The sequence below is a fragment of the Balaenoptera physalus genome, assembly GCF_965194825.1.
Source record: "Balaenoptera physalus genome assembly, chromosome: 7".
In the NCBI taxonomy this organism is placed as follows: Eukaryota; Metazoa; Chordata; class Mammalia; order Artiodactyla; family Balaenopteridae; genus Balaenoptera; species Balaenoptera physalus.
In genome coordinates this window covers 20,095,719-20,123,594 of record NC_138886.1, presented here as the reverse complement: position 1 = coordinate 20,123,594, position 27,876 = coordinate 20,095,719, and the positions used below count along the sequence as shown (strand labels likewise).

General features: G+C 49.5%; 1 protein-coding gene across 17 annotated transcripts in view; it reads left to right on the top strand.

Annotated features, from left to right (window-relative positions):
- ZNF618 (zinc finger protein 618) overlaps positions 1-27,876 on the top strand; it is a 185,835-nt gene that overhangs the window by 91,306 nt on the left and 66,653 nt on the right. For all 17 annotated transcript variants that reach the window (XM_082470290.1, XM_082470283.1, XM_082470298.1 and 14 more), the window contains exons 2-3: positions 5,182-5,225; positions 26,032-26,291. In XM_082470290.1, coding sequence (XP_082326416.1) covers positions 5,182-5,225; positions 26,032-26,291 — 304 coding nt within the window. The remainder of the gene's footprint in view (positions 1-5,181; positions 5,226-26,031; positions 26,292-27,876) is intronic.

Sequence of the window (27,876 nt, the reverse complement as noted above, 5' to 3'; positions counted from 1 at the left end):
GCAGTCTTTATCCAGGAGGAGCACAAAGTCTGGGAAGCACAGGCCTTCCAGGACCTGTGGTCCCCATCCCATAGAGCAGGTGAAACGCACTGGTGGTGGTGTGTTAGCAGTGTTGGGAGAACAATGAACAGGGACTAATCAAATCTGCTGGGGGGGAGGGGGAGTCATTGAAGTCTCCAGAGAGGAAGCAATTTTTTGTGTTGCAGTGGGGGAGGGAAAAGGCAAGATCCTAATTATACCACTACGGAAATGTGCTGCCTCAAGTCCATCCTTGGCTTGACCGGCTGATGCACCATCTCGGAGATGCCCGCTCCACCCTCTCAGAGCTGCGGGTCCATGAGCCCTCACATTTGCAGTGGCCCCTCGGCCTCCCTGAGCCTCTGGCTCTGCTCTCTTATCGCAGAAAGGCATTTCATTCTTCGAGATCAGGCAGCCAGGACCCAAGGAGCTGTTTTCCTCCATTGTGCAAGCATGACAAATCATTAATTTTTGATTGATTTGCTTAGAATTATGGGCGTCCCAGCATTCTTTCCGCTGCTGAACAGCTGTATAACAAATGAATATATCAGTGTGCACAAAAGATTGGCGATCTAAGAGAAGCAATTACATTGGCCACCCTCCCCCACTCTCACCCCTTCCCGGGCAATGAAGGAAGGAAATTTTTACCAGAAATTCCTCAAGTGGCTTTAAAAAAAAAAAAAATGCCTTTTTATAATTGAATTAAGTCTTTATCTCTTCATCTTTTGCAGCAGATTTCCAAGCACACACCAGTTCCCCATGTGCTTGCTTGGGTTCCATCCATCCAGGAAGAATCTTTAATAATGAAATTTCAACTCACAAATTAAAACCAAAATGAAAAAAGGAAAAAAAAAAAAAAGGAGCAAATTCTACCCCTCCTTTTTGCTTTTTTTTTTTTTTTTTTGGTCGCTGCTATTCCTTTAAGATTTTGGAACCATACCAGTGCACTAAATGTGACCTCCATAACTTTTAAATTAAGAATTTATGCTGGCTTGAAATTTATGAAATATTTCAGCATGAAAGAAAGCCTTTTTCCCTCAGGAAAATTGAGCAATAAATCACAGCACTGTGGATTTACTGCCCTAGAGCCAGCGAGAGATAGGATTTTTTTTTTTTTTTTTTTGCTTCATTCTGAAAAAAAATGTAATCATATAAGACAGCTTAGCTGCTATCCTCCCACTCTCTAGAATTTTTAATTTCAGCTGTTTCTGCTTGGATTTATTTCCAATATTCCTGCTCGGCTTTTCAATTTCCTCAGTTATTAAATTTTAATTCAGTGCATTAGCATTTAAATTAAAAAAGGGTTTATTTTATCGAAATCGTTGGCCAGCCCCCATCCCGTAGCACACGAATTGCCTGTTTCTGCCATTTGCACAAAATGTGAAATGCAGCTAATGTCTTACAACTTACATTCGCACAAATTTAGAAATAAAATTTCTGGGTATGGAATAATATTTTCTTTCCAAGAAAATCCTTAATAAGAGAATGGAAAAGAACAACTTAACGTTCATTTGGGAGGGAGGAGGAGGGTCGAATGAAACTAAAAATAGCCTTGCCCAGGTCCTGAGAAGAAGCTGGTGTGTTAAGGAATGGATGGGGCTGGGAGAGGAAGCAGGTGCCCTTACGGGGAGTGGGGGCGTGGTGAAGGGGGGGCTTGGATACCTTTACCCCCAGCTATGTGAAAGTGAGGAAGAGGGCCTCTCATGAGTCCACTTCCCCCACCATATTTCATTTACCCTTGAGGGGTTTGGTTAAGGTTGGGTCAGCTCCACATAGAGTATCAGAGATGAAAAGGAGGGGGAGATGATCTGATTGAACTCTCGTGCCTCCCGTGCCTGTTTTTACCTGTGAGAACCTCAGGTCCAGGGAAAGGAAAGAGCTTGCCCAAGGTTCAAAGTGAGACCCGGACAGAGCCAGGCAGAAGCTGCATCTTTAGGAGCACATGGTCCAGTGGCAACAGCAATAGAGTTTCCATTACTTTAGTGGTTACTACACATCCCTGGCCTGTGCTTACGAGTTTACCTACATCGCTGCATTCAGTATCATTCTGACCAGCCCTTTGGAGAAGGCCTCAGGGCTGTGGGGTCTGGTAGATGCTCCTGACCTTCTGACTTGCAGCCCAGGATTCAGATCAGGCCCGGAGACAGGCTGGGAAGACTCCTGGCTCAGTCCAGGCCTGGCTCTGCCTCTTGCTCGTCTGCTGTGTAATCTTGTACAAGTCACTCTGTTTTTCTGTGCCTCAGTTTCTTGGGCCCAGTTGGCATATTGCCATTTTGCAGATGAAGAAACTGAGGCCTAAAGAGTGCAGATGAACTGCCAAGGATTATATAGCTTGAAAATGGCAGACCCAGGACTTGAACTCAGACTTGTCTGACTCTAAGCCCTGTGCTCCTGAACTTTGGTTCAAATTGAGAATCAGATCAGATTACACTGGGTAAAGGTGAGTTTGTGGTTTGGGATGAATTGCATGAAATTGCTGGTAGTAGACCACTTGGGCCTAGGAAAATGGCAAAGTCAACTTAATTCAAACGGTAGGGCTTGCTTTGAGATATTTGTGAGGACACAGACAAAGCCGGCCTGGCACCTTAGGGATCTCTACAATGAGAATGGGTGCCCTCAGCACTGTGGCTGGGGGGGCCCGAGAGGCTGTCCCCTGTTGTTAGGGTGGGTCCGGACTCAGCCAGGCCCAAAGGCTGAGACTGATTGACAGGTGCTGTGATATTGACACGTGCTCTCTTGGGCGTCTCTCACTTGTGCCCATTGTCCATCTCTACCCCCCTTCCCATATCTGCTTCTCATCTCTGCCAATAAACAGACATTTCCCACCCTGCAGGGATGAACTCTTCCCTCCAGCCGTCTCATTTCCCCAGTTGTACCATCTAGGCTTCTGCAAAAGGATTTGTTTGGACAGCTCTTTGAAAATTTTCAGCATTTTGTCTTTGTTTTATAAAAATGGGTGGAAAACAAAAATGCATGTGGCTACCAGTGATAAGAAGCTCAAATATCATAAACACAGTGAAAGGGAAAATGGGTGGAGATGGTCAGGTGTGCCTAAAAGAGAGACTCTTTTCCCCTACCCAGTCCCATGTTCAGTACGCTTGAACTGGTCAACTCTGTGAAATTGTGAAGGAAAAGGACAAAAAAAAAAAAAAAGACAACATTAAAACAACATTAAAAGTATGTATGAAATTGTAGAAATACATGCCTAGAGTTCAGTTTGAAAGGCTAGAGATCATTGGGGATTTTACCATTTTTTAAAGCTCTCTGGGACAGAATTTCTACCTCTACCACTTCTGCCTCTTCTGATATGAGCATTAGAACAACTTCTTCCCATTCGCTTTCCATACAAGTTTGAGGAATGCAAGATGTCGGAAAGAGGCTGTAATTGATCGTGTTCTTTTGCTCCCAGTGAAATGATTTGCAAACCATTTTCTGCTTTCTTGTTTCTTCCATGGAAATAATGCACTGGCATCCCATTAACTGCTCCCTCCCAGGCCTCACGTTTCTACCTCCCTATTTGTCCTTCACCTTTCCATTTCCCTCGTGTGGGCAGTGGAGGCTGTGTGTATTCACCCCATTTCCCGATTGTCCCTCCCTGAGTGTTGGAGGGAGATAAAATATTCCAGAGCGGAGGAAGGTGGGCATTGGAGTTGACCCAGACCTGGGCTTATAGCTGTGGGATGTTGGATAAATGCCTGAAATTCTTAAATGGGGATATTGTGTATGTGTGTTGGGGAACCCATCAAGAGGATTTGGTGAGAGGCGTTGAATGCCCACACACTAGCGCTGGGTGGGAAGTTAGCTCAGGGAGCGAGTCTAGGGTACCCGCAGGGGCCAGGCCATGGGGTGGGAAGTAGGCAAGAGTGGGTGGTGGGGACTTTGGTGAGCCAGGTATGTCAGCTCTAGCTGACCAGTCATGTGGGACTACGTGTTGCTTTCAGAAGCTGAAATCTGGCTTTCTTGGGGGTGAAATGCCTTTATTTTTATATATTGACTGTTTAAATTGAAGCCCGCCATCTGGTTTTGCCAGCTTGCAGCTTCTCGAAAGCACTCATCCAAAGGTAGCTGCTGTTGTTTTTATTGTAGGTCCTCAATCCTTCATCTGCAATCCTGAAATTCGAAAAGCTTGAAAACAAAAAGATGTTTTGTAACTGGTGAGGAGGCAGAACTTGACCTGAAGGGAGAAGAGGCTAGTGGCCGGTTTTATTTAGCCCACTTAGGGCTGACTGCATAAGTTTTACTCTAGAAATATCAACGTGCTTGAGTACCGGGGGCTCCCCAGACCCTGCCAGGGTTATTTCAAAATAGAGAACACATGCGCCACATTGCCTTTCTAAAATTGGAAAGGTTCTGAATTTGGAAACACATGTACGCTAGAGTCTTGAACCTGCATTATTCTAACTGTGATTACTATTATTATTAATGTTTTGACAAAGCTGGGGAATGCATCTCCAACCAGGGGTGGTGGAGAACCCAGGCGTTTTCCCCATGTCCTTGGCCTCCTCATCGAGGCCCCCCCCAGCACTGGCCTAGGAGTCAGGATCCCCGGGTATTTGTCACGCAGTCCTCCTGAGACTTCAGGCAGCTCCTTCCCCTCCCAGGGCCTCAGTCTCTCCATCTGAACCAAAATTTTATGATTTCTGAAAATTTCATTTGGTCAGCCTTATCTTCCCATCGCCCAACCCCAAATAAAAGAGATTATGAAGCAGTGCTCTCTTGCCTCATCCTGCTTTCAGGGTTGGGGGACGGACTATTTTAACATAATAGGATTTTCCCCCTCCAGTTGGTAGGAATAAACCTTCAGCTACTGTTTTATTGGAAATCCCAGCTGAAAATGAAAATGGTGCAATCCAATCTCAGATTTAGTTGGTTACTTACTTTTCACCGAGTCCCCAGGGCTCTGTGGTTGCTGGGTTTGTGTTGGCAGTGGGTGCTCAGTTGGATTTAAAGGGCCAAGCAAATTGGGGTGGCGGGGGGGTTGGCTGTCCTAACTCCCTCTTACCACTGGGGGCAGACTTTTCTAGCCTGGAAGAATGGAGCAGGGCGTTGTGGCTGGCTCACCCCTCTGAAGGCTGGTGTTTGAGCGGGAGCTTGGTAAGGTACAGTGGGTAGAATCTGTGTTTTCCTCTTGGCTGATTTAGATGTTCTGGGTTTCTTTTGCAGGCTGACGGAGCCAGTGCAGCTGGAAGGAAAAGCACGGCAAGCAGGTATGCTCCGCCTCCCCCGCCCCCTACCGCACCCCCCCCCCCCCACCGTCGTCTTCTCCCTGGTTTCACGACTAACAGCTACCTCTCTGTGGTCATCACCTTCCACCTGAAAGGATGAATGGTCCAGGCCAGCTCCCTCTGTTGAGAAGTGGTCATACTTCCCTGGAGGATATGAGGTTGTGGGTAGCACTTTGCAGCCCTCCTGGTGCCCTCTCTGGACACCTGTGACTGGAATCTAAGGATGACTCAGTGCTGAACTGGCCTTGGCCGCTCACGTTGGGGGAGACTTAGGGTGAAGAAGTGCAAGACTGGGCAGAAGGACCTGGGCTTGAATCCCAAATCTCGGCTGCTGCATTGTGAACTCCAGGGACGCCCATCCTAGTCTGGAATTCATCGGTACCGCTTGGGTCCTGCGCTCGTATCCTGAACCCGTCCCTCCAAAGCAGGAGGATGGGATATTCTGCTTAGCCAGACCTCACCCTCGGAGCTGGCAGGAGGTGGGGGAGGGGTGGTCCCCATAGGAGAGCTGGGCTGTCGTTACCAAAGATGGGGGAAAGCGATGCTGGACAGGCCCATGTAGTAGACGTCCGCCACCAGGGGCGCAGGCAGGCACTTACTTGGTATGAATGTTAGTGCTGCTGCTGCTGTTCGTTAGGTAGAGCAGAGCTGCAGTGGCCAGATGACCTTTATTTAGGGCATTGGAGGCAAGAAGAAGGCAAGGGACAGACTAGAGAGATGGCTCCCCAGGCCACACCCTCAAAATCTAGAACAGGCTCTGGGATGACCTACTGGAGCTGGGTGTGCCAAGCAGAGGAGTTTGCCCTTTAGCACATGGAACACTGGTTCTTTAAATGTTAATACATTTTTATGGAAAAAAAGGGGTTCTATGGCCAAATAAATTGGAAGGATGGTGAGTTAAACAAAGTCAACAGATTTCTTTGCTGTGGGACTTTTCCAAGCATTTCATGTGCTAGTGTGTTTGCTTGAGAGCATCTGAGAGAGAGAGAGGGGGGAATGACATGTTTCTCAAACTTACTTAACTATGGAACGCTCTTATTGAGGTTTATCCCATGGAGCCAGTGTTCTGTGCAACGTGCTTTGGGAAACCGAGAGAGCAGAAGAGTAAGGTGTTCAGCCCTGTGTTTCAGGGAGATCACTCTGGCCCCCGTTTGCAGGAGATACCAGGCTGGAGGTCAGTGTGTCCCACCCAAGCCACCATGGCCTGGTTTCCACCCACCTCCCCAGTCTCCTCGTATGTCTCCCCCTTGCTCAGTCTGTTTTAGCTACCCTGACCTTCTCTTATTTATGTAACACTGTAAACCATGGGTCGCCCATTTTTACCTAGAAAGGGTCAGATAGAAAGTATTTTACACTTCACAGGCCATAGGTCTCTGTGGCAGCTTCTCAACTCTGCCAGTGTAACTCGAAAGCAGCCATAGATAATACGTAAATACACAAGTGGTCATGGCTTGCCAACCCCTGGCCTGAGAGCCTTTGCAGCTGCCGTTCCTTTGCCTGGGATGTTCTTTTCCCTGATCTTCCCATGATTCGTGCCCTTTGATCCTTCAGGTCTCAATTCCATCCTCCCCTCTGAGAAGCCTTTGCTGACCCCCTCTGACCCTGCCTGTGTCCCTCATGGCCTGTTTATGCTCTTCAGTTATTCCACATATTTCTGTACTTTTCTCTGCCTCTTGACTGCCAGCTCCAGAGGCAGAGGCCACGTCTGTCTTGTTCACTGCTGTGGGCTGGCCTCCAGCCGGTGCTCAGTGAGTGCTTATGGGATAGGTACACTGAGTGAGATGGGAGAAGATGCATGATGTAGGAGTCAGGAGTGTGGGCTGGAATGGAGGGCTGCACGGCCGGGCTTGGGCCTGGGAATCTGGATAGTGACTCGCGTGGCCAGCAGCTGCCCAGATCCTTTGTGTTTCTCTCCTGGGCCCCTGGTAGTGGAATCTTGCGTAAGAACAGTGTATGAGGCTATGGCCTGCGGGGCAGTGGGAGTCCCTAGACTGGCAGTGCCTGGAAGAGTTTCCTGGATCTGAGTGTCAGGACTGGAAGGGGCCTTGGGCTTTGTCAGGTTCCCCTCCCCGCTCCCAACGCCCTTCATTGTACACATGGTGAAGAAAGGCCCTGCTCAGGGTCATGTGCTGAGTGAGTGGCAGCGTCAGGCCTTGACCCTGCCTAAGCCAGTGCTTTCTCTACACGGTGATGCTGTACTCAAGTGAGGGTCTAGCCAGCCTCCCCCACTGCCCTCTCGTGTTCATTGAGCACCTGCTAGGTTAGGCCCAGTGCTCTGTGCTATGGACTCCGGTGGATTAGATGCTAATTTATTCATCCAGCAGATATTTGAGCATCTGCTGTGTGGCAGGCACTGTTCAAAGTGCTGGGTCTGCAGCAGTGAATGGAGACAAATTTCCCTTCACTCCTCATCACTTGTATGTGGATGTGGTCCTTGCCCTCACTCTCTAACGCATGAATCTCTCCCATACCAGCATCTCTGCCTGGTGATCAGAAGACAGCAGGCGGGTTTCCCCACCGTGCTCATAGGTGCCTGAAGCTCTGTTTTGAGTCTTATCAGCCCAAGGCTGTAGTGAGAGGGAGAAGAGTGCTGCGATAAATTAGAGACGCTTGCCCCGGTCAGGGGAGGCGGGAGGTGGCATGTGTGCCATCTATTTGCTCTCCCTGATTAACCTAGGTTTGCGTATACTCAGTGATGGAGCCCCCCCCCATGTTATTACCACAGTGCCGGAATATACACCAGGAAGGGCCAGCCCAGACCTTAGTGTGTGACTTGAGATGTAAAGAAAACATTTCTAATAATAATAATAACAACTACCATTTAGTCAGGCTCTGAGCTAAGTGATTTACATTTATTAATTGATGTAATCTTTATCACAGCTCTGTGAAGGATGCGCTTATTATTCCCATTTTACTGCTCAGGAAGCTGAGGCCCAGAGAGGTGTACAGGCATCAGGCTGCCCAGTTGGAAGTGAGCAGCAGAGCCAGCGTGCCTGCCCAGGTCTGACTCCTCTGATGCAGGTGCCTCACCGCTGTGCCCTCCTGCTTCCCCGTAGGAAGTGATCAGTTTACAGAGGTTAGAGGAGCCTGTTAGGGGACCAGGGCTGGGCCATAGGCTGGGGGCTCGTCCAGAAGGCAGGGCCTCCAAAGGAGCTCACAAGTGCGTTTATACCGATTCTGTCATTAAAGCTAACAGAGCATCTTTGAAGGACCAAAGCAGCATTATTGTGGAGTGACCTAGCATTCAGTGTGAGAAATAAGTTCTGCATTTCAAACATCTCTGGACGTTTGGCCAGAGAACATTAACATAGTCCTTAGCTGACGCCACTGGTGAATTTGACCCCGGCCTTGGGTTAGATTGGCCAGGTGGGGTTTAGAGTTGTAGATACTTGATGGAACATTAGACTCATGCAGCCCCTGTTTCAGATGGGGAGACAAAGACCCGAGGCTCCCTGAAGTCAGAGTTAGGCTGGATGGCCCTGGTCGGGGCTGACCTTGAAGGACCTGTGACCCTCTGGCCTCCGCTCCCTGCTCCCAGCCGTGCCGCACATGCTGTGTTATCACACCGGGGTCTGCTTTCGTCCCAGCTCCTTCCTTTTGGCCCAGAACACCTAATTTTGTTCCTTCTCCAGAGGGCCTCTGGCTAAACCCCAAAACCAACAGCATGGGCTGCTAAGGAATGAGTGTCAAATTGAGGGGGACAAGGAGAGGTGGTGTTTCTGATCCTAGGAAACAACTAACTGTGGTTTGGTTTACTTCCCTGTAACCCAACCTGGGTCGATCTTACAAGACCATTGATTCCAGCACTTGAGGTTAATGCTAACCTAGTGTGCAGGTTACAGATCACGTAGCACAACTGCAGCCAAATGTCACTTATTTTAAGAAGCGTGGGAGGCTGCGGGGCCTTAACTGTGGAAAATTCTAAAGGAAACGCAGTTTTCATAATCAAGTAAATGTAGCTACAGGCTTGCTGTAATGAAGAATTATGCCCTTTTTTTTTTGTCAGTTGAAGGTTTTCAGAGCTGGAAGGACTCTGTAGATAATCTGGTCCAACCCTTTCATCTGGAGATAAGACAGCCCGGGATAGAAGAAGTTGAGGGACTCACTTGTTCACCGGGTGTACCAGTTGCCTAACAAATGATCAGGATCTTCTAGACAGGGAGATTGGGGTCGGGGAGAAGGTGATAAGACCAAGTCTCATTCATTCATTCCACAAACACTTACTGAGTGCCTGCTAAGTCCTGGGGTCTGACCTAGGTTCTGGAAATACAGTGGTGAGCAAAACAGAAATCCCTGGTCTTGTGGAGCTGATGTTCTAGTGGGAGTGGAGGAGACATAATAAATACTGAAAACACATTGTATGCCATTTGGTAAAAAGTGCTGTAGGGGGAAAGCAGGGAGGGGGGTTGGGAGAGTCAGAAGGAGTATTGTATCAGCAAGAAGGTGACATTTGAACAAGAATCTGAAGGAAATGAGGGACTGAGCCAAGCAGTCATTTGGGGGAAGTGCATTCCAGGCCGAGGGAACAATAGGTGCAAAGGCCCTGGGGCAGGAGTGTTACTGGAGCAACCGCAAGGAGGCCCATGTGGCTGCGTAGGGCCTTGGAGACTTTTGTCAGGACTTTGGCTTTTACCCTGTGTGAGATGGGGAGCCACTGGGGATTTTGAGCAGAGGAGTGACATGATATGCTTTGGTTTTAAAAGGATCATTCTGGTTGCCAGGAGGAGAATAAACTGCAGGGGGCAAGATGTTACAAGACATATTGCCAAGGGTTCAGGACAGGCAGGATCTTAGAAGATAGGCTTGGAAGGGAGCTTCCAAAAGGCCCTTTTTTCAGGGCTGAGGAATCCATTTCAGCAAAGCATTGTGTAAGTCCTGCATCCAAAATGCACAGCCTCCTGCTTGGTCCTGGGAGAGCCCCAGAGTGGAGCGGCATGGTCCCTGTGGCTCCCACTCTCCATGCCTGGTCTGCTGGGCATCTAACTCACCCTCTCTCTGAGCCCAGACTACCTGGGTTCAGATCTGGCACCATCTACTGCCTGGTTGTGTGACCTTAGGCTAGTTACCTGACCTCAGTTTCCTCATCTGTAAAATGGGGATTATATTCATACCTCCCTCATAGTGGTGTCAGTGAGTATTAAGTGCAGTAATAATGATATGTCTACCCTTAGCACAATACCTGGCCTATAGTAGGTGCTCAATAAATGCTTGTTTTTATCACCACCATCACCACGATGCTGAATTCCATTCCTAGGAGGAGGGAACAGTGGGTGGCAATTGATTTCTTTTTTTTTGTTCTTTGTTGGAGAGGAAAGATTGCTTTATTCAGGAGGCCAGCAACCTGGGGAGAAGATGGACTCGCATCCAAGAACCAACTCCCAAGATTCTGCTTGACCATGAAAGTTTTTAAAGGGAAAAAGGGGAAGTTAATCAATCGCAGTTAATCATTTGGGGAGGGGGTCAGAGTCTTTTATCTTCCACTGTGTGCAGATTTTCTTCTGATTGGTTGGTGGTGAGGTAACAGGGTGTTGCTCCAGGCATCATACTCAGCCTGAAGTTACCAACCTCCACCTGGATGGGGGCCTTAGTTCCTGCAGAAGAACTCAGAGATATTATGTATATTCCTTGAGGAAAACCCAGAACCCTGCTTTATTATTGCACTTCTGTTTCTTCACTGCTCTTCCTTTGTTTCTGCATTCCCTCCCCTCCCTGACAAGCAACTGTTTGAATCTGCCCTTTGGTACTCAGGGAAGGTCTAGGAGGCTGAAGCTTCTTTCCTACAAACAAGAAATGGGGACACAGAAAAGATTTCTACTGAGGAGGGCCCCACAGGGTCCTGCTCAGTTTCACACAGTGTCAGCAAAGTTCTGTTGCCACTTAGCATTCACCTCTAGGAGCCAAAAAATAAGTGGCTAGGTTTAAGATGCCCATGAGGTTCCTTCTCCAGCGATGTAATACACCTGGCCCTTTTGAAACCATGCGCCTCAGATTGGGACTTGAACCCACGTGCCAGGACACGAACCCAGCCTAAACCCAGATTGGGACTTGAACCCACATGGCCAGACTCGAACCCAGCCAAAACTCAGATTGGGACTTGAGCCCATGCAGCTGGGACTCAAACCCAGCCAAAACCCACTGTCTTCCAACTGAGATCACACACCTGGTTTCAGGACTCAATGAAGTTCAGGTTCTTGATGTCTCATCACTGAAAGAATTCAGTGAGAGACAAAGTGATAGGTAAGAAGTGGATTTATTTAGAGAGAAACACACTGCACCAACAGAGTGTGGGCCATCTCAGGTGAGAAAGGCACCAGGGTATGGGGTTGTCAGTTTTTATAGGGGTGGGTAATTTCATAGACAAATGAGTGGGAGGAGTATTCTAGCTATTTTGGGAAGAGATGGGGATTTCCAGGAATTGGGCCACCACCCACTTTTTGATCCTTATGGTCGGCCTTGGACCTGTCATGGCGCCTGTGGGTATGTCATTCAGCTTGCTGATGTGTTACAGTGAGCATATACTGAGGCTCAAGGTCTAGTGGAAGTCAACTTGTCCAATTTGTCCGCCATCTTGGACCCATTTGGTTCTAATCAGTTTATGTCATGTCCTCAGGCTATGTCATTCTTTCAGAGGTTGTGCCCTGCCCCCTTCCGTCCTGTTTCATTACCACCTCAGAGATTTTACTCCCATATTCTTATGGGAATCAGAAGTAAAACAGGAGGGAAGGAGGCAGGGCACAACCTCTGAAAGAATGACATAGCCTGAGGACATGACGTAAACTGATTAGAACCAAATGGGTCCAAGATGGCGGACAAATCGACTTCCACCAGACCTTGAGCCTCAGTATATGCTCACATCAGCAAGCTAAATGACACACCCACAGGTGCCATGACAGGTCCAAGGCCGACCATAAGGATCAAAAAGTGGGCGGTGGCCCAATTCCTGGAAATCCCCACCCCTTCCTAAAATAGCTGGAATACTCCTCCCACTCATTAGCCTATGAAATTACCCACCCCTATAAAAACTGACAACCCCATACCCTGGTGCCTTTCTCACCTGCTGAGATGGCCCACACTCTGTTGGTGCAGTGTGTTTCTCTCTAAATAAATCCACTTCTTACCTATCACTTTGTCTCTCACTGAATTCTTTCTGTGATGAGACATCAAGAACCTGAGCTTCATTGAGTCCTGAAACCAGGTGTGTGATCTCAGTTGGAAGACAGTGGGTTTTGGCCAGGTTCGAGTCCCGGCCTCATGGGTTCGAGTCCCAATCTGAGGTTTCAGAAGGGCGATGGTCCATCTTCTGTAACTGCTTCCAGGCTGAGTAGGGGCATTGACCCTGCCTGTCCGGGAGTAAAAATCTCTGGATGCCTGATCTAGGGGCCCCAGGGGCAGGGCAGCTCTTTGTTTTAAGTCAGTATGGGCTGGAATCCTCACATAGCCATCATCTTGGTGTGGAACTGTTGTAACTGCTTCCATAGCCTTTCTATGAATCTTCTTGATCATGAAGCACTTTTTGTAACAGCATCAGAGTACAAAAGTATCTTTAAATGACAAAAGAATTAAAATACATGTTTAAACATCTGATTACAGTGTAATCGATAAAGAAAGTTGGTTACAATAACCAGAATTACCAATGATCACATTTAACTTAACATACCAAATAATCCTAGTTAAATATTTCTCTTAAAGAGACCTCAGGGGATCTCTAAAGTACCCCACAGTTATCTGGAAATCAAAAGAAACTTAATTAAAATTTGGTATTTGGGAAGCTTGTCAAAAGTTTTAAAACATTTGGTCAAATAAGATCATAGGTCACTGTGAGACAATACTTATTCCTTAATCAAAGTTACAAAAGATCTCAAAAACAAATACAGATCACTTACAGGCAAAGAAACTCATACTATTTGTTATTATAAGCAGCATTTCAAGAAAACTTTGGAGGGAGAAACCAAATCCAGTCTTGTTTTAGCCCATTCCTGACAAAATCCATTTACCCAACTAATGATCATGCATAACTCTTTTCAGTTTTTTTCATTCTTCACACCTTCGTTTACTAAAAACACATATCTTACTTTTCTTAAAAGTTTTTTTCTCATTTACTTTTCTTGTTGACAAATTTGTAGAAGATAGAATAAGGTCTTATTTGACCTCTGATAAACCTCGGTACAACAGAAGTATTATGCTTAACACTGATGACTCTTACATGTCTCTATTAATCAAACCAACAAGCTTAGCCACCTTCAATACCAGATATCAGTTTAGTACTGAATATTTTCCAGATGCCATGAACCTGAAATTCATTCTGGCCAGATTATTTTCTATTTCTGAGTATTTATATAAGTGCTTAATTTTTTAAAAGCCAGTTAAGTAGAGCTCTTTTACGAATTAATTTTTGGCAATACCATACACCTACAACACACATATAGATACATATGAACACACAAACACAGAGGCCTCATAGTTCCCATTCCAAAAATTCAGCCCTGAGTCAGGTACAACATGAAAGCCATCAGTTACAAGGGGTTGGATTCAAATTAGGCTTCTAGCAGATGGAACAAATCAAGGTCACCTATCTAGATGGCTAAATCCTTTTTACTAGTGTTTGCAGAGAAGACACTTAAGATTTCTATTTATCCTTGTGACAAGTCAAGTTCTAAATTACTTATCCACCGTGCAATTTGGTCAAGATTTGCGCTTACGATTTTAGATGTTATCCCTTCCAAGGTAGTCCCCCAAACAGGTATTAGTGCCCCAAAAGTTGTCACAAAGAAACGGCACAGAAGACGTCCCCACCGGTGTTGAGGAAGAGTGGAAGTTGGTCTAGCTGGTTTCAGGACTTAATGAATTTCAGGCTCTTTATGTCTCATCGCAGAAAGAATTCAGTAGGAGACAAAATGATAGGTAAGAAGTGGATTTATTTAGAGAGAAACACACTCCGCGGACAGAGTGTGGGCCATCTCAACAGGTGAGAAAGGGCAGTTGATTTCTCATAGAGCCTGGACATGGGAGAGAGGCTGGAGGTGAGGATGAGTGTGGGTGGGAGTGGAGCTCGTGTTTGTGGAGGGGCTACCGTGACCCACATCCTGTGTCCTGCACTTGCTCCTCCCAGGGGCCACCTGAGGCAGTGATTGGCATCCCTTGTCCTCAAAGAGAACTGGGAAATAGACTCATTCACCGTCAGCCAAATAATCAAATGGCTTTGGGCCTTGCTGAGTCTTGTCCTTTAAGCCAAGATTTTCCACTGGTGGAGAGTTTAATCTCATAACCACATGTGTACGGCTGCATAATTATTTTTAAAATAATATCTTCTTCTTGTTTAGCATTTTGGTTTTCAGCAGGAAAATTAAAGTAGCCCTAAACAAATTAACCTTATTTGCACAAAATTTCAATAGTATCAGTAGGCCTGATGCTAGTCAATGACCAGTATGGTATTAGCAGAATGAATTATTTGAGAACCAGCTCTGGGTATATTTTAGTCAGGCTGCATCTTCATCTTGACTCTAGGTTTATGTTCCTGTAATTGGAGCTCATTTGATTTCCAGAAATGTGTGTTCTCACCCTACCAAGCTTGGGCCAAAGTTTACAAAAATCATAAATTGCAGGGTGATTCTGAGGGTTCACATACTTGCTCCAAAGGGACCCCTTGCTTTTCTGCATGGGCAGAGTTCCCTTGCTGCTTAATCAGTTACTGTTAAGCCTAGCCTCTGCACAAATAGGGCCGATTCTGGAAAATTCAGACATCCTTGGCTTTGTCCTCTGGAGACAGCCCCAGAAATGCAAACTACAAGTCATATGCGTCAAAATCGGTACATCCTTTTTCCAAATGGTACTGCGTTCTTGAGCTTGGGGTGGTCCAGCAAAGGGAAGTGCTTGGGATCTCTAGGGAACCTGGGCTCAGTCCACCCACCCAGCTCGAGTTTCCCACCTGTGCTCCTTGAGCAAATTAAGCAAGTTCTCCTTGTGAAGCTGCAGTTACCAGTTCAGAGCATCTGGAAGTCTTGTCCTGAAGAAGCACATTCTTGAGAATGGAACCAGGATGATCTGACCTGGTTGCTTCTTGAGCCCCTTAATGACAAGGGCCCTCGATCTGAGAAAGTATCTCGGGAAACATCCACAGCCTCACTGTCTGTCTGGCTGTGCCAACAGGAGAGAAAAATCCTCACCCCTTGGCTTCCACTTCCTCCAGGTTCGATGCAAACCGCGATGGTTAAGAGCGTGGGTACATCACACCTACCATCTTGGTCATGCCCACCTTCCCATCCTGTAGTGAACCTGCCGACGTGTGTCCCCACCTCTCCCTCTTCATCATCGCTGCTGCGTGTAGGGGGCCGTGCCTTCCACTCCTTTGGTTTTCACAGGGGCTAAACATTCCTCTCCTGCCTTCATTTATGAGTTCTCCGCCCATTGCCTAAGAGCTCATCTTTTTCATAGTTGGACCAAACTTTTCACCTTTTGCCTGGCGAGTGCTTGGTAAGGACAGGAGAAGAGAACTAACAGTTAATGAGTCCCACTATGTGTGTGGTGCTGTGCTGAGCGCCTTATGAACATCTCTGTGCTTTAATCTTCTTTTTTTTTTTGGCTGCGTTGGGTCTTCGTTGCTGTGCCCTGGCTTTCTCTAGTTGCGGCGAGCGGGGGCTACTTTCCGTTGTGGTGTACGGGTCTCTCATAGCGGTGGCTTCTCTTGTTGCGGATCACGGGCTCTAGGTGTGTGGGCTTCAGTAGTTGTGGCTCGCGGGCTCTAGAGCACAGGCTTAGTAGTTGTGGCGCACGGGCTTAGTTGCTCCGTGGCATGTGGGATCTTCCTGGACAAGGGCTCGAACCCGTGTCCCCTGCATTGGCAGGCGGATTCTTAACCACTGAGCCACCAGGGAAACCCTGTGCTTTAATCTTCTAGACAACCCTTTGAGGTTAGTGCTTACACGTCAGGAAAGAGAGGTGTGGGCAGGTTAGGAAGCTTGATAATGGTCCACACACCTAGTTTATCATCCTCAAACCCCTTGGAGGGCTGGACTGTGTAGCAAGGAGTCTCGTTTGTGTGTCCGGGGGCAGCACGCCTCTGGGCAGTGAGGGTCCAGGCCCAGGTGCTCACATTAGGGCGTGTGGACAGAGCTGGCTGTGCATTCCAGACCTCAGTCTGTCATCAGCCCATCTCAAGGACTGGTGGGTGAAGAGCAGAGGAGTGGAGGCCAGATGTAGTGCCAGGATGGGACGAGCACATTGGAGGGACGGCAGAGCTTTCTAAGCAGCTGGGCAGCTCCTGGTATCAGTTGTCAATGTGGGCAGGATAGAAGGGGAGCAGTCCTATTGGGAAGCTTCTTTACGTTTCATTCCAACGAGGATGGCCAGAGGAGTTGGGCATCAGAGATCGAGGCCAAGTGACAGCCTCAGCAGGAAATAACATTGACGGCAGAAAGGGTGTATTTATCCTCTGTTTATATGGCCAGCAAGAGAACCTAGGTATGGCCTCACTCTGTGGTTGAGTTACCTGCTCTCTGGGGTCTGCATGGGCCACCACGGGTGCCCCGGAAGATGCAGGACAGTGGGCATGGGCTCCTCTGTGGCCTCCCCTTCCCCACCTGCCTGTCAAGGGCATTCTAAGTGGGTGAGAATTCCTGAGTCTGCAGGGTCCCAAAGTTGTGTAGGGAGAGCCGCGGCAAGGTGGGGCTTCAGAGAGCCGTGCGCATTGCTAGCTGATAAGTATTGTACCAAGGCCAGACCCATTGGAAAACGAAGGCAGTGCATCTGTTTAAGATGCTATTAACAGTAATTCTGCTGACCTGGGCCAACCTTCCATGTGCCATGGCACCCTTGAAAGAAGCTCCCAGCTTTCCCCAGAGGGCCCTACCTGCTACATGTCAGAGTTTGTGACCTGACAGCATTGCTCCAGACTCCTGCTTTTCTCTATTTTAGGTTTAAATTAACCAGGGAATTAACTCTTAATATTTAAGTCTTCATGCTGTCTTTCTGAGCTGCAGTATTACCCAGCGTTGTGGCTGACTGACACCATACATTGAAGAAAATTAGGTGCCTAAGAATTAACTCAAACTAATGATATATTTATGCATTGTAGGTTATTTTGAATTTCTAGACTGTTAAGAGTTGTTTAATAGGTTATTAGTTTTAATCTATTAATGTAATCTTTTCTACTTGACTATTTATTAAAATATATCAGTGGTACATGCCAGAAGTAGATCATTCTGAGAGTTATTAAGGCATGGGTGTTGGCGTGAAGATTTGAATCATGGGTGGAATCGTAAATACAGCTGCCTTGTTACTGGGGTTTGTGGAAACTGGGGTTTTGCTGTAGTTTCTCTCTTTTGGCCCTTCCAGGCTAGTGGTAAAGCTGCGACCTTTGTCCCCATTATGTTTTCTGTCCTTGTGGCTAAAAACAGGACTCTTTACATCCAAAGGACAGGTGTGAGAACAGCAGCCCTTCTAGGGCAAATCAAGGAGAGTTGAAGGTCAGCACTGAACACAGAGCCCAAACACCTTTCTCTGTGGCAGAGATGGAGCCCTCCATTCCTTTGTTTTCTTGCATTTCCGTGTTCCTGTTTTTAGCATCTAGCATGTGCCTGTTCGGTCAAGATACTAAGGATACTGTAGGAGACAAGGGAATATACACGTTCCCCACCCCTTGGAGCTTCCTGTCATTTAGTCATTTATTTGTTCATCCATTCAACAAGTGTTTTTATTATTTTCTTTTCTCTTGAGAAAAAACAGAAATCATCCAAATGATTAAAAAAGCCCAGGGGTTGGAGTCAGGCAGACCTGGTTGAATCCTGCTTCTGTCACTAGAAAGCCGTGTGACCATGAGCAAGTCACTGTTTCTCCAGTCCTCAGTTTTCTTATCTGTAGAGCAAAACTACCTGCTGTGTAAGGCATTGTGAAGAGCAGGGAGACAGTGCATGCATATGGCCTGAAGCAGCACTGTGGCTGGCCCGTCCTAGCCACTTGGTATGTTACAGCTGCCCTGTCCTCACCCACCCCCTTATTGGCATCATTGCCACCGGCATCTCTTCCACCCTGCATGCTGGCATTTTTGCACCTGCCGTTTTCTGTTTGTATCGTTCAGCAGACGTTAGCTGACATCAACCAGGGGCTAGGCACAGGGATACACAAAGCAGTGGGGTAGAGCCCTTACCTCTGAAGGTCTCCCAGAACCACATGGAACTGGCAGGCAGATTCAGATCAGGGACCTGTTAGAAGCAGAGGGGGCATTCCCAGAGCCACTGGTGGAGGCTGCAGGCTCCCTGGCAGTTGTCACCCTGAGACAGGGTGTCAGCGCCCCATGCCTGCCTGAGGGCCCGAGTCTGCTAATGGAAGATATAATGGTGACCCTGCATCTTCAAGAGTTGAGGTCATTATGTAATATCAGATCATCACCTTGTCCGCCTTGAACTTACATGTTATATGTCAGTAGTATCTCAGTAAAGCTGGAGGAAAAGAAGAGTTGGTGTTAGAGCATTACCGAGGCTGCTGTATTTTGGCAATTTAGAAAGTAGGAAGAGTGCGTTACATTTAAGAAAATTCCCATTGGAAAGGATGGAGAGAAGACTGTGCCACTTCAGGAATAAACTTCACTTATTCAGAACGTTGGCTCCGGTGAAACGTCCTCAGCCCGTGTTGTACCGAGGGCCAGATGGGTGGGACATTGCTGCCTTCAGTCCTGGGTATCAGCTGAAGCAGTTCAACCATCGACAGTTCTTTTGCGGGGGTGGGTAGAGGGAGACGCCTCGAAGGCCACAATGGCATTGACCTTTGCAGGGCTCGTTCTTGGCTCCTTCAGTGAACAGGTGCTTATTGATCACCTCCCCCGTGCCAGGCGCTGCCATAGGTGCTGGCATGTGACAGTGAACCGAGGAGACAAAGTCCCCGTCCTCCTGTAGCTGTCATTCTGCTTGGGGAGACAGTGAAGAGGATGAGAAGTAACAAGCATGTTTCATGAATGGAGGGTAAACGCTGAGCAGAAGTCGTGGAGCCGGGAGGGGGTGTGGAGTGCTGCAGCTGGGGTGCAGCTGAGACGGCGGGCGCTTTGGATCAGGCTGCCACGGATCTCTCTGCCGGCACTGGGATGTTTGAGTAGAGACCTGGAGGAGTGGAGAACTCGCTGTGGGGACGTCTGGGGAGGAGGGCAGAGCGCTTCAGGCCTGAGGCAGGAGCTTGCCCTCGTGCGCAGGGGGCAGCGAGCAGGCTGGTGTGGCCAGCGAGGGGGGAGCGAGAGGGGCGGTGTGAGCAGATGCGGTCCGCAGGCGCGTGGGGCGTGTCACAGAGAGCCCCGAGGGTCGGGGCGAGGACTCTGGCGCCTGCGCCGAGTGAGACACGGACCCCTAAATGAGTGTTGAGCCGAGGAGAGGCACGAGCTGGCCTAGCTGAATAGGATGGCTCTGGCTGCTGTGCCGAACGTCAGTTCTGGGGCGTTGGGCCAGGGTAGGACCAGGGAGACGGGCTGGGAGAATACTACAGCAAGACAGGAGAGAGGGGAAGGCGGCTTGGACGAGAGTGGTGGCCGTGGGGTGGTAAGGAGTGGTCAGGTTCTGGACATATTTTGAAGCTGGGGTTGATAGGATTTGCTGGTACATTGCTTCGTAGAGAGTGAGAGGGAAGAGACAAGGATGATTCCCGGAGTCTGGGTCTGAGGAGCTGGAGAGGCGGAATTACACTAACCGAAGTGGAGAAGACTGCTGTTATCTCGTGACAGTGTCTCAGGCTGCGGGGTTTAGCGGGAAGAGCACTGGGATTGGAGTCAGAAGAATTGTTTTCTTGACTTGGGGGAAGGGGCGTAGCCGCGGCTCAGTCTGGACCTGTAAATATGGGTGCGTGTTAGGCGTCCAGGCGGAAGTGTCCGGCGGGTAGTTGTCATGCGGGTCTGGAGCTCGGTGGGGGGGAGGTCCAGGTTGGAGATATGATTTGGGATTTATCATCACATAGTTAATATTTAAAAGCATGAATCTAGGTGAGATCACGTAGGAAGTGAGTATGGATAAAAATAGAAGAGGCTCTAGAACTGATCCTTGGGGCAGGTTGACATATAAGGGTTGGGTTGGTGAAGAGGAATCAGCAGAAGATGGGGGAGTGGCTGGAAGGTGGGAGGCCCACCGGGCAGGCCCAGAGCTTAGGGAGGAAAGAGTTGGAGGAGGAGAGAGGGGAGCTCGTTAGAGGCTGCTGATAGAGGACGAACTCAATGAGGACCCAGAAGGGACTGTTGGATCTAGGAGAATGGAGGTCCCAGGAGGCCTTGGAAAGAACAGCTCTGGTGGAATGGGGGAGGCACAAACCTCATTGGACCTGGAAAGCATTGCCAAGGAGAAGCCTGCCAACATCTACGCATAATAATCATTTGTACTCAGGTCATCGGTAGGTGGGCAGCTGGGTAGATCTGGAGGCCTAGGTCAGTGGTCAGCCTCTGCAGCAGGGTAAACACGGCCCCTGAAATCATGGCTGGATGTGTGTTAATTCATTTAACACCCCATGTAGCCATGCATTCATGAAGAGTGTATTTAAGCTCACCTTGAGGGCAGTTAACCCTCATTCGTAATGCTTGGAGTCTTTTAATGAGGTTTTATTCTAGAGGGAGTTAACCAAGTCATTGCTTACACACTGTGATTAGAGATTTCCCCCCCATCTTAACATTGTTTCAGGTGGCTAAAGTACTAGAGTAAAGAAACAGTGGCCTTTGGAGGAGGTAGAGTGGCCCTCAGGCTGAGTCTTGGAGCACAGACAGATGCCCTGCTCCCCGTCCTGTGCAAGGAGACATGCACACTTTCAGGGTAGAGGTCTGGCCTCCACCAGAGCCTTCAACATCTCAGACTCTAGCCCACTTGTCGTCAGATGGGAAAATCAAGTCAAGCAGGGGTGGGACCGAAGTCCAGTGTGATGAGGACTTCTCATTACTACTGTGACTTGGTAGAACTTGAAGCATTAGCATTTTCGGTGGGATGATGTAGAAACTGTACTCAGAACGTTGTCTGACTCCCGGGCACTGGGCATCACTGGGACTCTTCCTTCAACATGGCCAGAAATGGAATTTGTCTTTGAGCCCCCAATCCACTGAGAAGTTGTTTGGTTGCGTTGTCTTGGGCTGCAGGGCTCAGTGGGAACGGCCCCAGGATAGGAGTCGCAAGAGTTTTTCAGACAAGCTCATGGCTGGAAGTCTTGCGCCCTTGGGCATGCCGTTCATTCACCATGTTGATTGAGTTCATACCGTGCCGCAGGGCCCAGGCTAGGGCTGGATGTGGATGGGGACGGAACAGACACGGGCCCTGTCCTCTGTTCTGGTTCCCTGTCTGGCCACAGGGCGCTTGTGAGTGCCAGATGTGACGGGGTGAGTATAAGCACTGAACCATCTGGTAAGACCCAGAGGAAGATATTTGTTTCTGAAACTTCCCCAGGCAGGCTCTGCGGGCACATTGGACTGGCCATATCAGATTCAGTCCCGGGGATGAGTAAGAACGAAGCAAAAGAAAACTTTGGGGGTGGTGGAGGTCAGTGGTTTGCAAAGTTAACTGCTTTGGAGGTATTTCTTCCAATTTAGTCACGCCTAGTGTATTAGTTTCCTGTGGCTGGTGTAACAAATTACCACAAACTAGGTAGCTTAAAGCAAAAGAAATTTGATCTCACAGTTCTGGAGGCCAGAAGTCTGAAATCAAGGTCTTGGGCCAGGGTCACACGCCGTCTGGAGGCTCTGGGGAGATCTGCTCTTTGCCTCTTCAGCTTTGGGTGGCTGCAGCATTCCTTGGCTTGTAGAGCCGCATGGCTCCTAATCTGTGGTCATGCTGCCTCCTCTTCTCTGTATTGTCCCCTCTTCTGTCTGTAAATCTCCCACATGTCTCTTATGAGGACACTTGTCATTGCATATAGGGCCCACCCAGATAATCTAGAATGATCTCATCTCAAGATCCTTAAATGAATTACATCTACAAAGAGCCTTTTTTCAAATGAGTTTGCATTCACAGGTTCTGGGGATTAGGTCGTAGGCCTGTCTTTCAGGGGAGCCACCATTTACCACCCACAAAAAGCAAAGCTGTAGGTATCAAAGACGGAGAAAGTAGGGGTTCTTGGAGGTCTAGTCACCACCACCCTGTTATTCAGGCCTCATGGGTACTTCTAGGCCTTTGCTCTGGAACCCCTAGGCCTTTAAGGAAAACACTTTGAGAACCACTGCCTTAGTGAAAGGCCAGGGCTGTTAGGGAATTCCTTGGGCAGGGACCCACTTGGTCTGGCTTCTCTCCTGGCATTCTGGGATGAGCAGTAACCAGTGACCACAGACATCATGTACTTACTGAGAAATATCCTTTTAGTGCCTGACATTGGATTTTATGTTGAAGCGTGACTCGGGTTAAATATAAAATTCGTAGCATATCTTGAGCAACTATTTTGTAGTTATCTATATATAAATCTATTTTACAGTGACACAAATAGAATAGATTATGAAGTGTCAGCATGTAGATAGATTCCAAGTGCTTTTTCACTAATATACCTAATGATTCGTGCTGAGAATATCCATGGGCTCCACTGTACATTTAAATGGATATAATTAAAATAATGAGCTCTATTTTAAAAAATGATACATGAAAAAATATTTTTTTAAAGAAGTTAGAAGGAGCTGCACCACTAATTCACAGTGATATAATAAGTACTTCTGCAATTCCATTGTTATTAGGATGCCTAATTAAATGTAAAGCATCCGAGAAAAGCAACATTTGGGCTTGTAAATCTAAAGTGTGAAGCTGGGGGAAGAGAAGTCCCCTGTGTTCCTCAGTGCAGCGAGGGCTCAGGGGTGTCACCTGTAAGAGAGTGGATGGTTGTGTGCCGTTGTGCTTGTGGGCAAGAGGGTGTAAGAGTCACCTGTGTGAGAGTCACCTGTGCAAGGCAGACGGGGCATTCAGAGACGGGGTCTAACGCCATCTCGAGCAAGCAGGGAAGGCTTCCCAGAGGCAGGGATGTCATCATGGACCAGTGTCATCATAACAGCAGCTGCCATCCAAGGAGATCCACTCTGTACAGCTTTCTGGCTCACCTCCTGCCCTGCGCTGGCAAGGATCACAGACAAGGAAACTGAGACTTTAGCAGACAAGGAAACTGAGACTCGGAGAGGGGAATCTCTGGCCGGAGGTTGCGGGGTTTGTGGACACCCAACCTGTCAGACTCCCAACACCTCCTCCCTCCCACCAGGATGGCAGATGCTAATGAGGTCCTTGAGGGCAGGAAGGGACACTAGGTCTGTTAAGACAGGATGGTCAAGCGCTCACAGGCCCCGGGGGGAGGGAGTTCTGGGCAGGGAGCTGTTCTGTGTCCTTCCCATCCTGTGACGTCCGCTGTGGGGAACACTGACAGGTGGGACACTTCCGCTCTGGTGGGCCTCTCTGCGGGCCCTGGGAAGCCCATCTGCCCTGAACTTGGGGCTTAGCCCCTTGTGCAGCCGAGGTCGGGACCAGCCAGGGCCAAGCCAGGGAGAGTCCACAGCTGCCTGCCTGTCCAGCAGCCCCTAGGGCCCGTGGGCTGTGTTCTTGCCAGGCTGGCATGGAGGGTCGGACAGGGTCCCTGAGTTCTCCCTCTGTGCTCAGCGAGCCTCAGGGTGGGCAGGACTGGCCAGTTGTAACACCCACGTGGTCTCAGCTAGGGACTAGGGATCTCAGCAACTTCGATCACCAGTTTCCCTCAGCACTAGCCTCTCCACTCTAGGAGTCACTCTAGACAGTGTCCTGGTTGTACATTTTTGCAGTTGGTCCTCACGAGGCCCTTTGAGTTAGTGTGGGGCTCCCTGCCTCACTGGTGCGGAAACAGGCTCAGAGAGGGGCAGGGCCCACTCAGGGTTCCAAGCTGGCATGACAGTGCTGCGCTTTAAACCCCACTGATTTACTTCCCCAGCCCCTGCACTAAAATCTACGCGTGTAAAACTCTTCCCCTGCATTCTCTCGTTCCCTGCACACTTCTTTCCCCTGCCCCCCATATAGACGATAGGTACCCCAGAACATCTCCACTGCGGCCACCGTTCTAGGTCCCTTGCAGACATTGCCTTGTGTCTGCATCACAGTGCTGTGGGGTAGGTGCCGTGTTTATCCCCATCTTATGGGTGTGAAGACTGAGGCTCGGGGGTGAAGTCCCTTTTGCAGGAACCCACAACTTGAGAGAGTGCCAGTTCTGAGATTTGGCTCTGGGATGATCCAGATTCACAACCCAGCGCTCTTTCCATCTCAGTTCCTCGCATCTCCTTCCCGCCAGGCCATCAGGCAGCCTCTGCTCCCTCTTCGTGGTTTGCAGACGGCCTTTTCTCTGTGTCCTCACATGGTAGAGAAATAGCGGGAAAGAGATCTCTCTCCTTCTTCTAAGGCCACAGTCCTATCAGATAAGGGCCCTACTGTTCTGATCGTATTTAATCTTAATTACGTCCTGAAGGCCCTATCTCCAGATACAGTCACGTTGGGGATTAGGACTTCACCACGTGAAGCGGGGGTGGGGAGACACAGTGCAGTTCATAGGAACACCCCAGTGGCCTTTCTCTGCCCCCTCGTCATCAGCTGGAGCCTTCCTTCTCTCTCTCTGCTCAGTTCCCCAACCTGGGAGAAAGTTGAGAGCTGGTCAGGACAGTGGACATGATAAAACCCATGTTCTTGTGGTAGATGGAGCTGGAAGCCCAGAGAGGGGAAGGGTCTTGTCCAGAGTCACAGAGCAAGCCCACTGCTGATCCAGGATGAGATCCCGGGTCCTGCCTCCCATCCCGGGCACCTCCGCTAAGCTACATTTGGTATGCTAGCCGGCCTTGCCTGAGCATGCCTGAGCCTGGGCCTTGAAGTTCACGGTCCAGCTGCTTCTCTGGAGCACTGGAGAGGGCTGGACATGGCCAGGGCAGCATCGCCAGGCCTGGAACATGACCTGATTCCCCAGCTTGTGCATGCCTCAGCTTCCCCACCACTGCCAGAAGGATGAGGGGGCCCTTATAACACAGAGAGTCTCACTGAAAGGAGAACAGTTCAAGAGTGGATGGCCGGGACCTGGCTTTGTGCCTCGGCCTGCCACCAATCTTGTGTGTGGCCCTGGGCAGGTCGCAGCCCTGCTCTAGGCCTCAGGGCCCACCCTCAATATTGAGCATGTTAACTTGAGGATGTTTTCTCCTATTTGAAGAGCCACCTAGAGGCCAGATTGTGGGGGGCCAAGCATTGGCTCCGTGGCCTCCCCCTCAGTGAGCCTTTTGGCCTGTATGTTCCCTACTGTAAAGCAGGGTGAGCTCTGCAGCCCTTCCGCCAAGGAGCAAAGGGAAGGGCACCACGCGCTCTGCATACATCAAGCCACTGAAACCCCTGCTGCTCAAGGTGCCATTGAGGACTAGCAGCACCTGCCTCCACTGGGTGCTTGTTAGAAATGCAGACTCTCAGGCCAAGCCCCAGACCTGCTGGACCAAATCTGCATTTTACCGAGATTCTCAGCTGATTTATGGTCACACTGAAGCTTGAGAAGAACTGATTTCAACCAGACAGAGCTTTTCTTGCAGGTCTCTTGTAACTCCAGTTACAAGAGTTACTGGTCACATTTAGACCCCAGCTTTTCCATCTGCAAAATGGGTACAGTTTGAGCCATCCTAGTCCAGTGATTTTCAAACTGTGTTCCTTGGAGCCCCAGGGTTCCCTGGAGGACCCTCAGGGGCAGCGGTGGGGACCTGTGCTTTAAGGTGAGGGTCACGTGAGAGGTGGGTCTATAGCTAAAAATTTTGCAACCCCCTTGGCTGGGGCGCTCCCAGGTAGGTCTGGGGTGAGTCTGGGGTCCACACTGAGCAGACTATCTTCTTTCCCAGGGAGCGCTTGAAGCGCAGCCAGAAGAGCACCAAGGTGGAGGGGCCAGAGCCTGTGCCGGCCGAGGCCTCGCTGAGCGCCGAGCAGGGAACGATGACAGAGGTGAAGGTCAAGACGGAGCTGCCCGATGATTACATCCAGGAGGTGATCTGGCAGGGCGAGGCCAAGGAGGAGAAGAAGGGGGTGAGCAAGGATGGGACCGGCGACGTGCCTGCCGAGATCTGCGTGGTGATTGGCGGTGTCCGCAACCAGCAGACCCTGGGTGAGCGCCCGTCCGCAGGGTCGGGCTGGGGCCAGGGTGGGAACGTGGAGCCGGAGTGCTAGGGAGGGAGGCCTGGGATCCCCGTCCCTCCCCGGCTTAGAGAGCCTTCTGTGGCTGCCCTCAGGGAAGGGCCTCAGCTCCTGACCCTTGCCTTTGCCTGCTCCGCTGTGCTCTGAAGCTCTTGTCTTCCCACCTGACGTGGCAAAACCCTGCCTGTCCTTTTAAGACTTTGCTCAAGTCAAATGCCTGGAACTTTCTGCAGGCCCAGCGAATCTCTCACACCATGGGGCTCCCACGCCCCAGATGGGTCCAGCACAGCCTGTATCACTCGGTGTCCTAAATGCCCGTCTGCATTTCTTCCTCCTGGGCTTCCCCGGGGGCCTCCGGGGGCAGCTTTCAGTGTGGGTCCTTCTCAGACCAGTTGTCCCGTCAGGATCAGATGGGTGGCAGTCTGGCACCTTCTCCCGCCTCTTCTGGTCTGGGCCAGGCTCAGAGGAGCTCAGTAGAAACGAGCTTCTTAGAAACCATCTCTCCCCGCTACATTACAGCGTGAGCCAGGGGATACCCCTTAGGGGCTGCCTGCACTCCTGCCAGTTTGCAAACGCAAATGCCCACAAAGCCCGAAAGATACGTTTATTTAGCATCGTGGAGATGAGCCAGACGGGCAGGTGGTAGGTGGTAGGACCTGGGTCCAGCTGGAGAGCCCACGCCTCACGTACGGTAACTAGGTGGGGAGACGGGCTCCGCGTGGCCAGATCTCTGGACAGAACACATGCCAGAAATGAGAATTTTAATGTAAATTCTTTTGGCTTTAAACGTTGGTGACTAATTTGACTTTTAAAATCTGCCAAACAAAACATATCTGTGGGTCAGAGTCATTCCATGGGCTGCCAGTTTGCAACCCTGGTCTGTAAAATACAGTCCACGTGCCTCAGGCTGGCATGGAGACCTTGCCTAGTCTGTTCCCAGGTCTCTGTTTCCATCTGTGCCCTCCTCCGCATTCCTGTGCTCAGGAGGCCACCTCGCTCCCCTCTGCCTGTCCCTCCTGGGGCAGCTCTGCCCACCTCCTCCTGACTTCCAGGCTCCCATCCCATGTGTGGCAGGCAGGGGAGGCTACCCTCTGTCTGTTTCCCCAAGTTTAGACTCGAGACCTCTTGCCTTTTCTTCCCAACCGCTGGGGATCAGCCTCAAGTTCCCTTTCCCAGCTGTTCCTGGGCTGGTTGTGGCCACCATCACTCCACCTGGGTCACTGTGGCGTCCTGCTAACAGCCATGCCTCTGTGTCTTTCTGCCCTCACCTGCCATCTACTCTGGCTGCCAAGGGCCTTGACAAAAATGAAACACTGACCATGTCACTCCCCACTGTATCTAAGGTCAAGGCCATAGCATCAAGGTCCTCCATAACCTGAGCCCCATAGCCCCCTTTCTTCTTTCTTTCTTCCCGGTCCTTTCATTCCAGCACAGTCTGCTCTTCTGCAGCATCTCCTACCCTTTGCTCCTGCTGTTCTCTCTCCCTGGAATGCCTTTGCCGAAATCCAACCCAGTTTACAAGAGTAGCTCCAGTGACCCCTCCTCCCAGAAGCCTT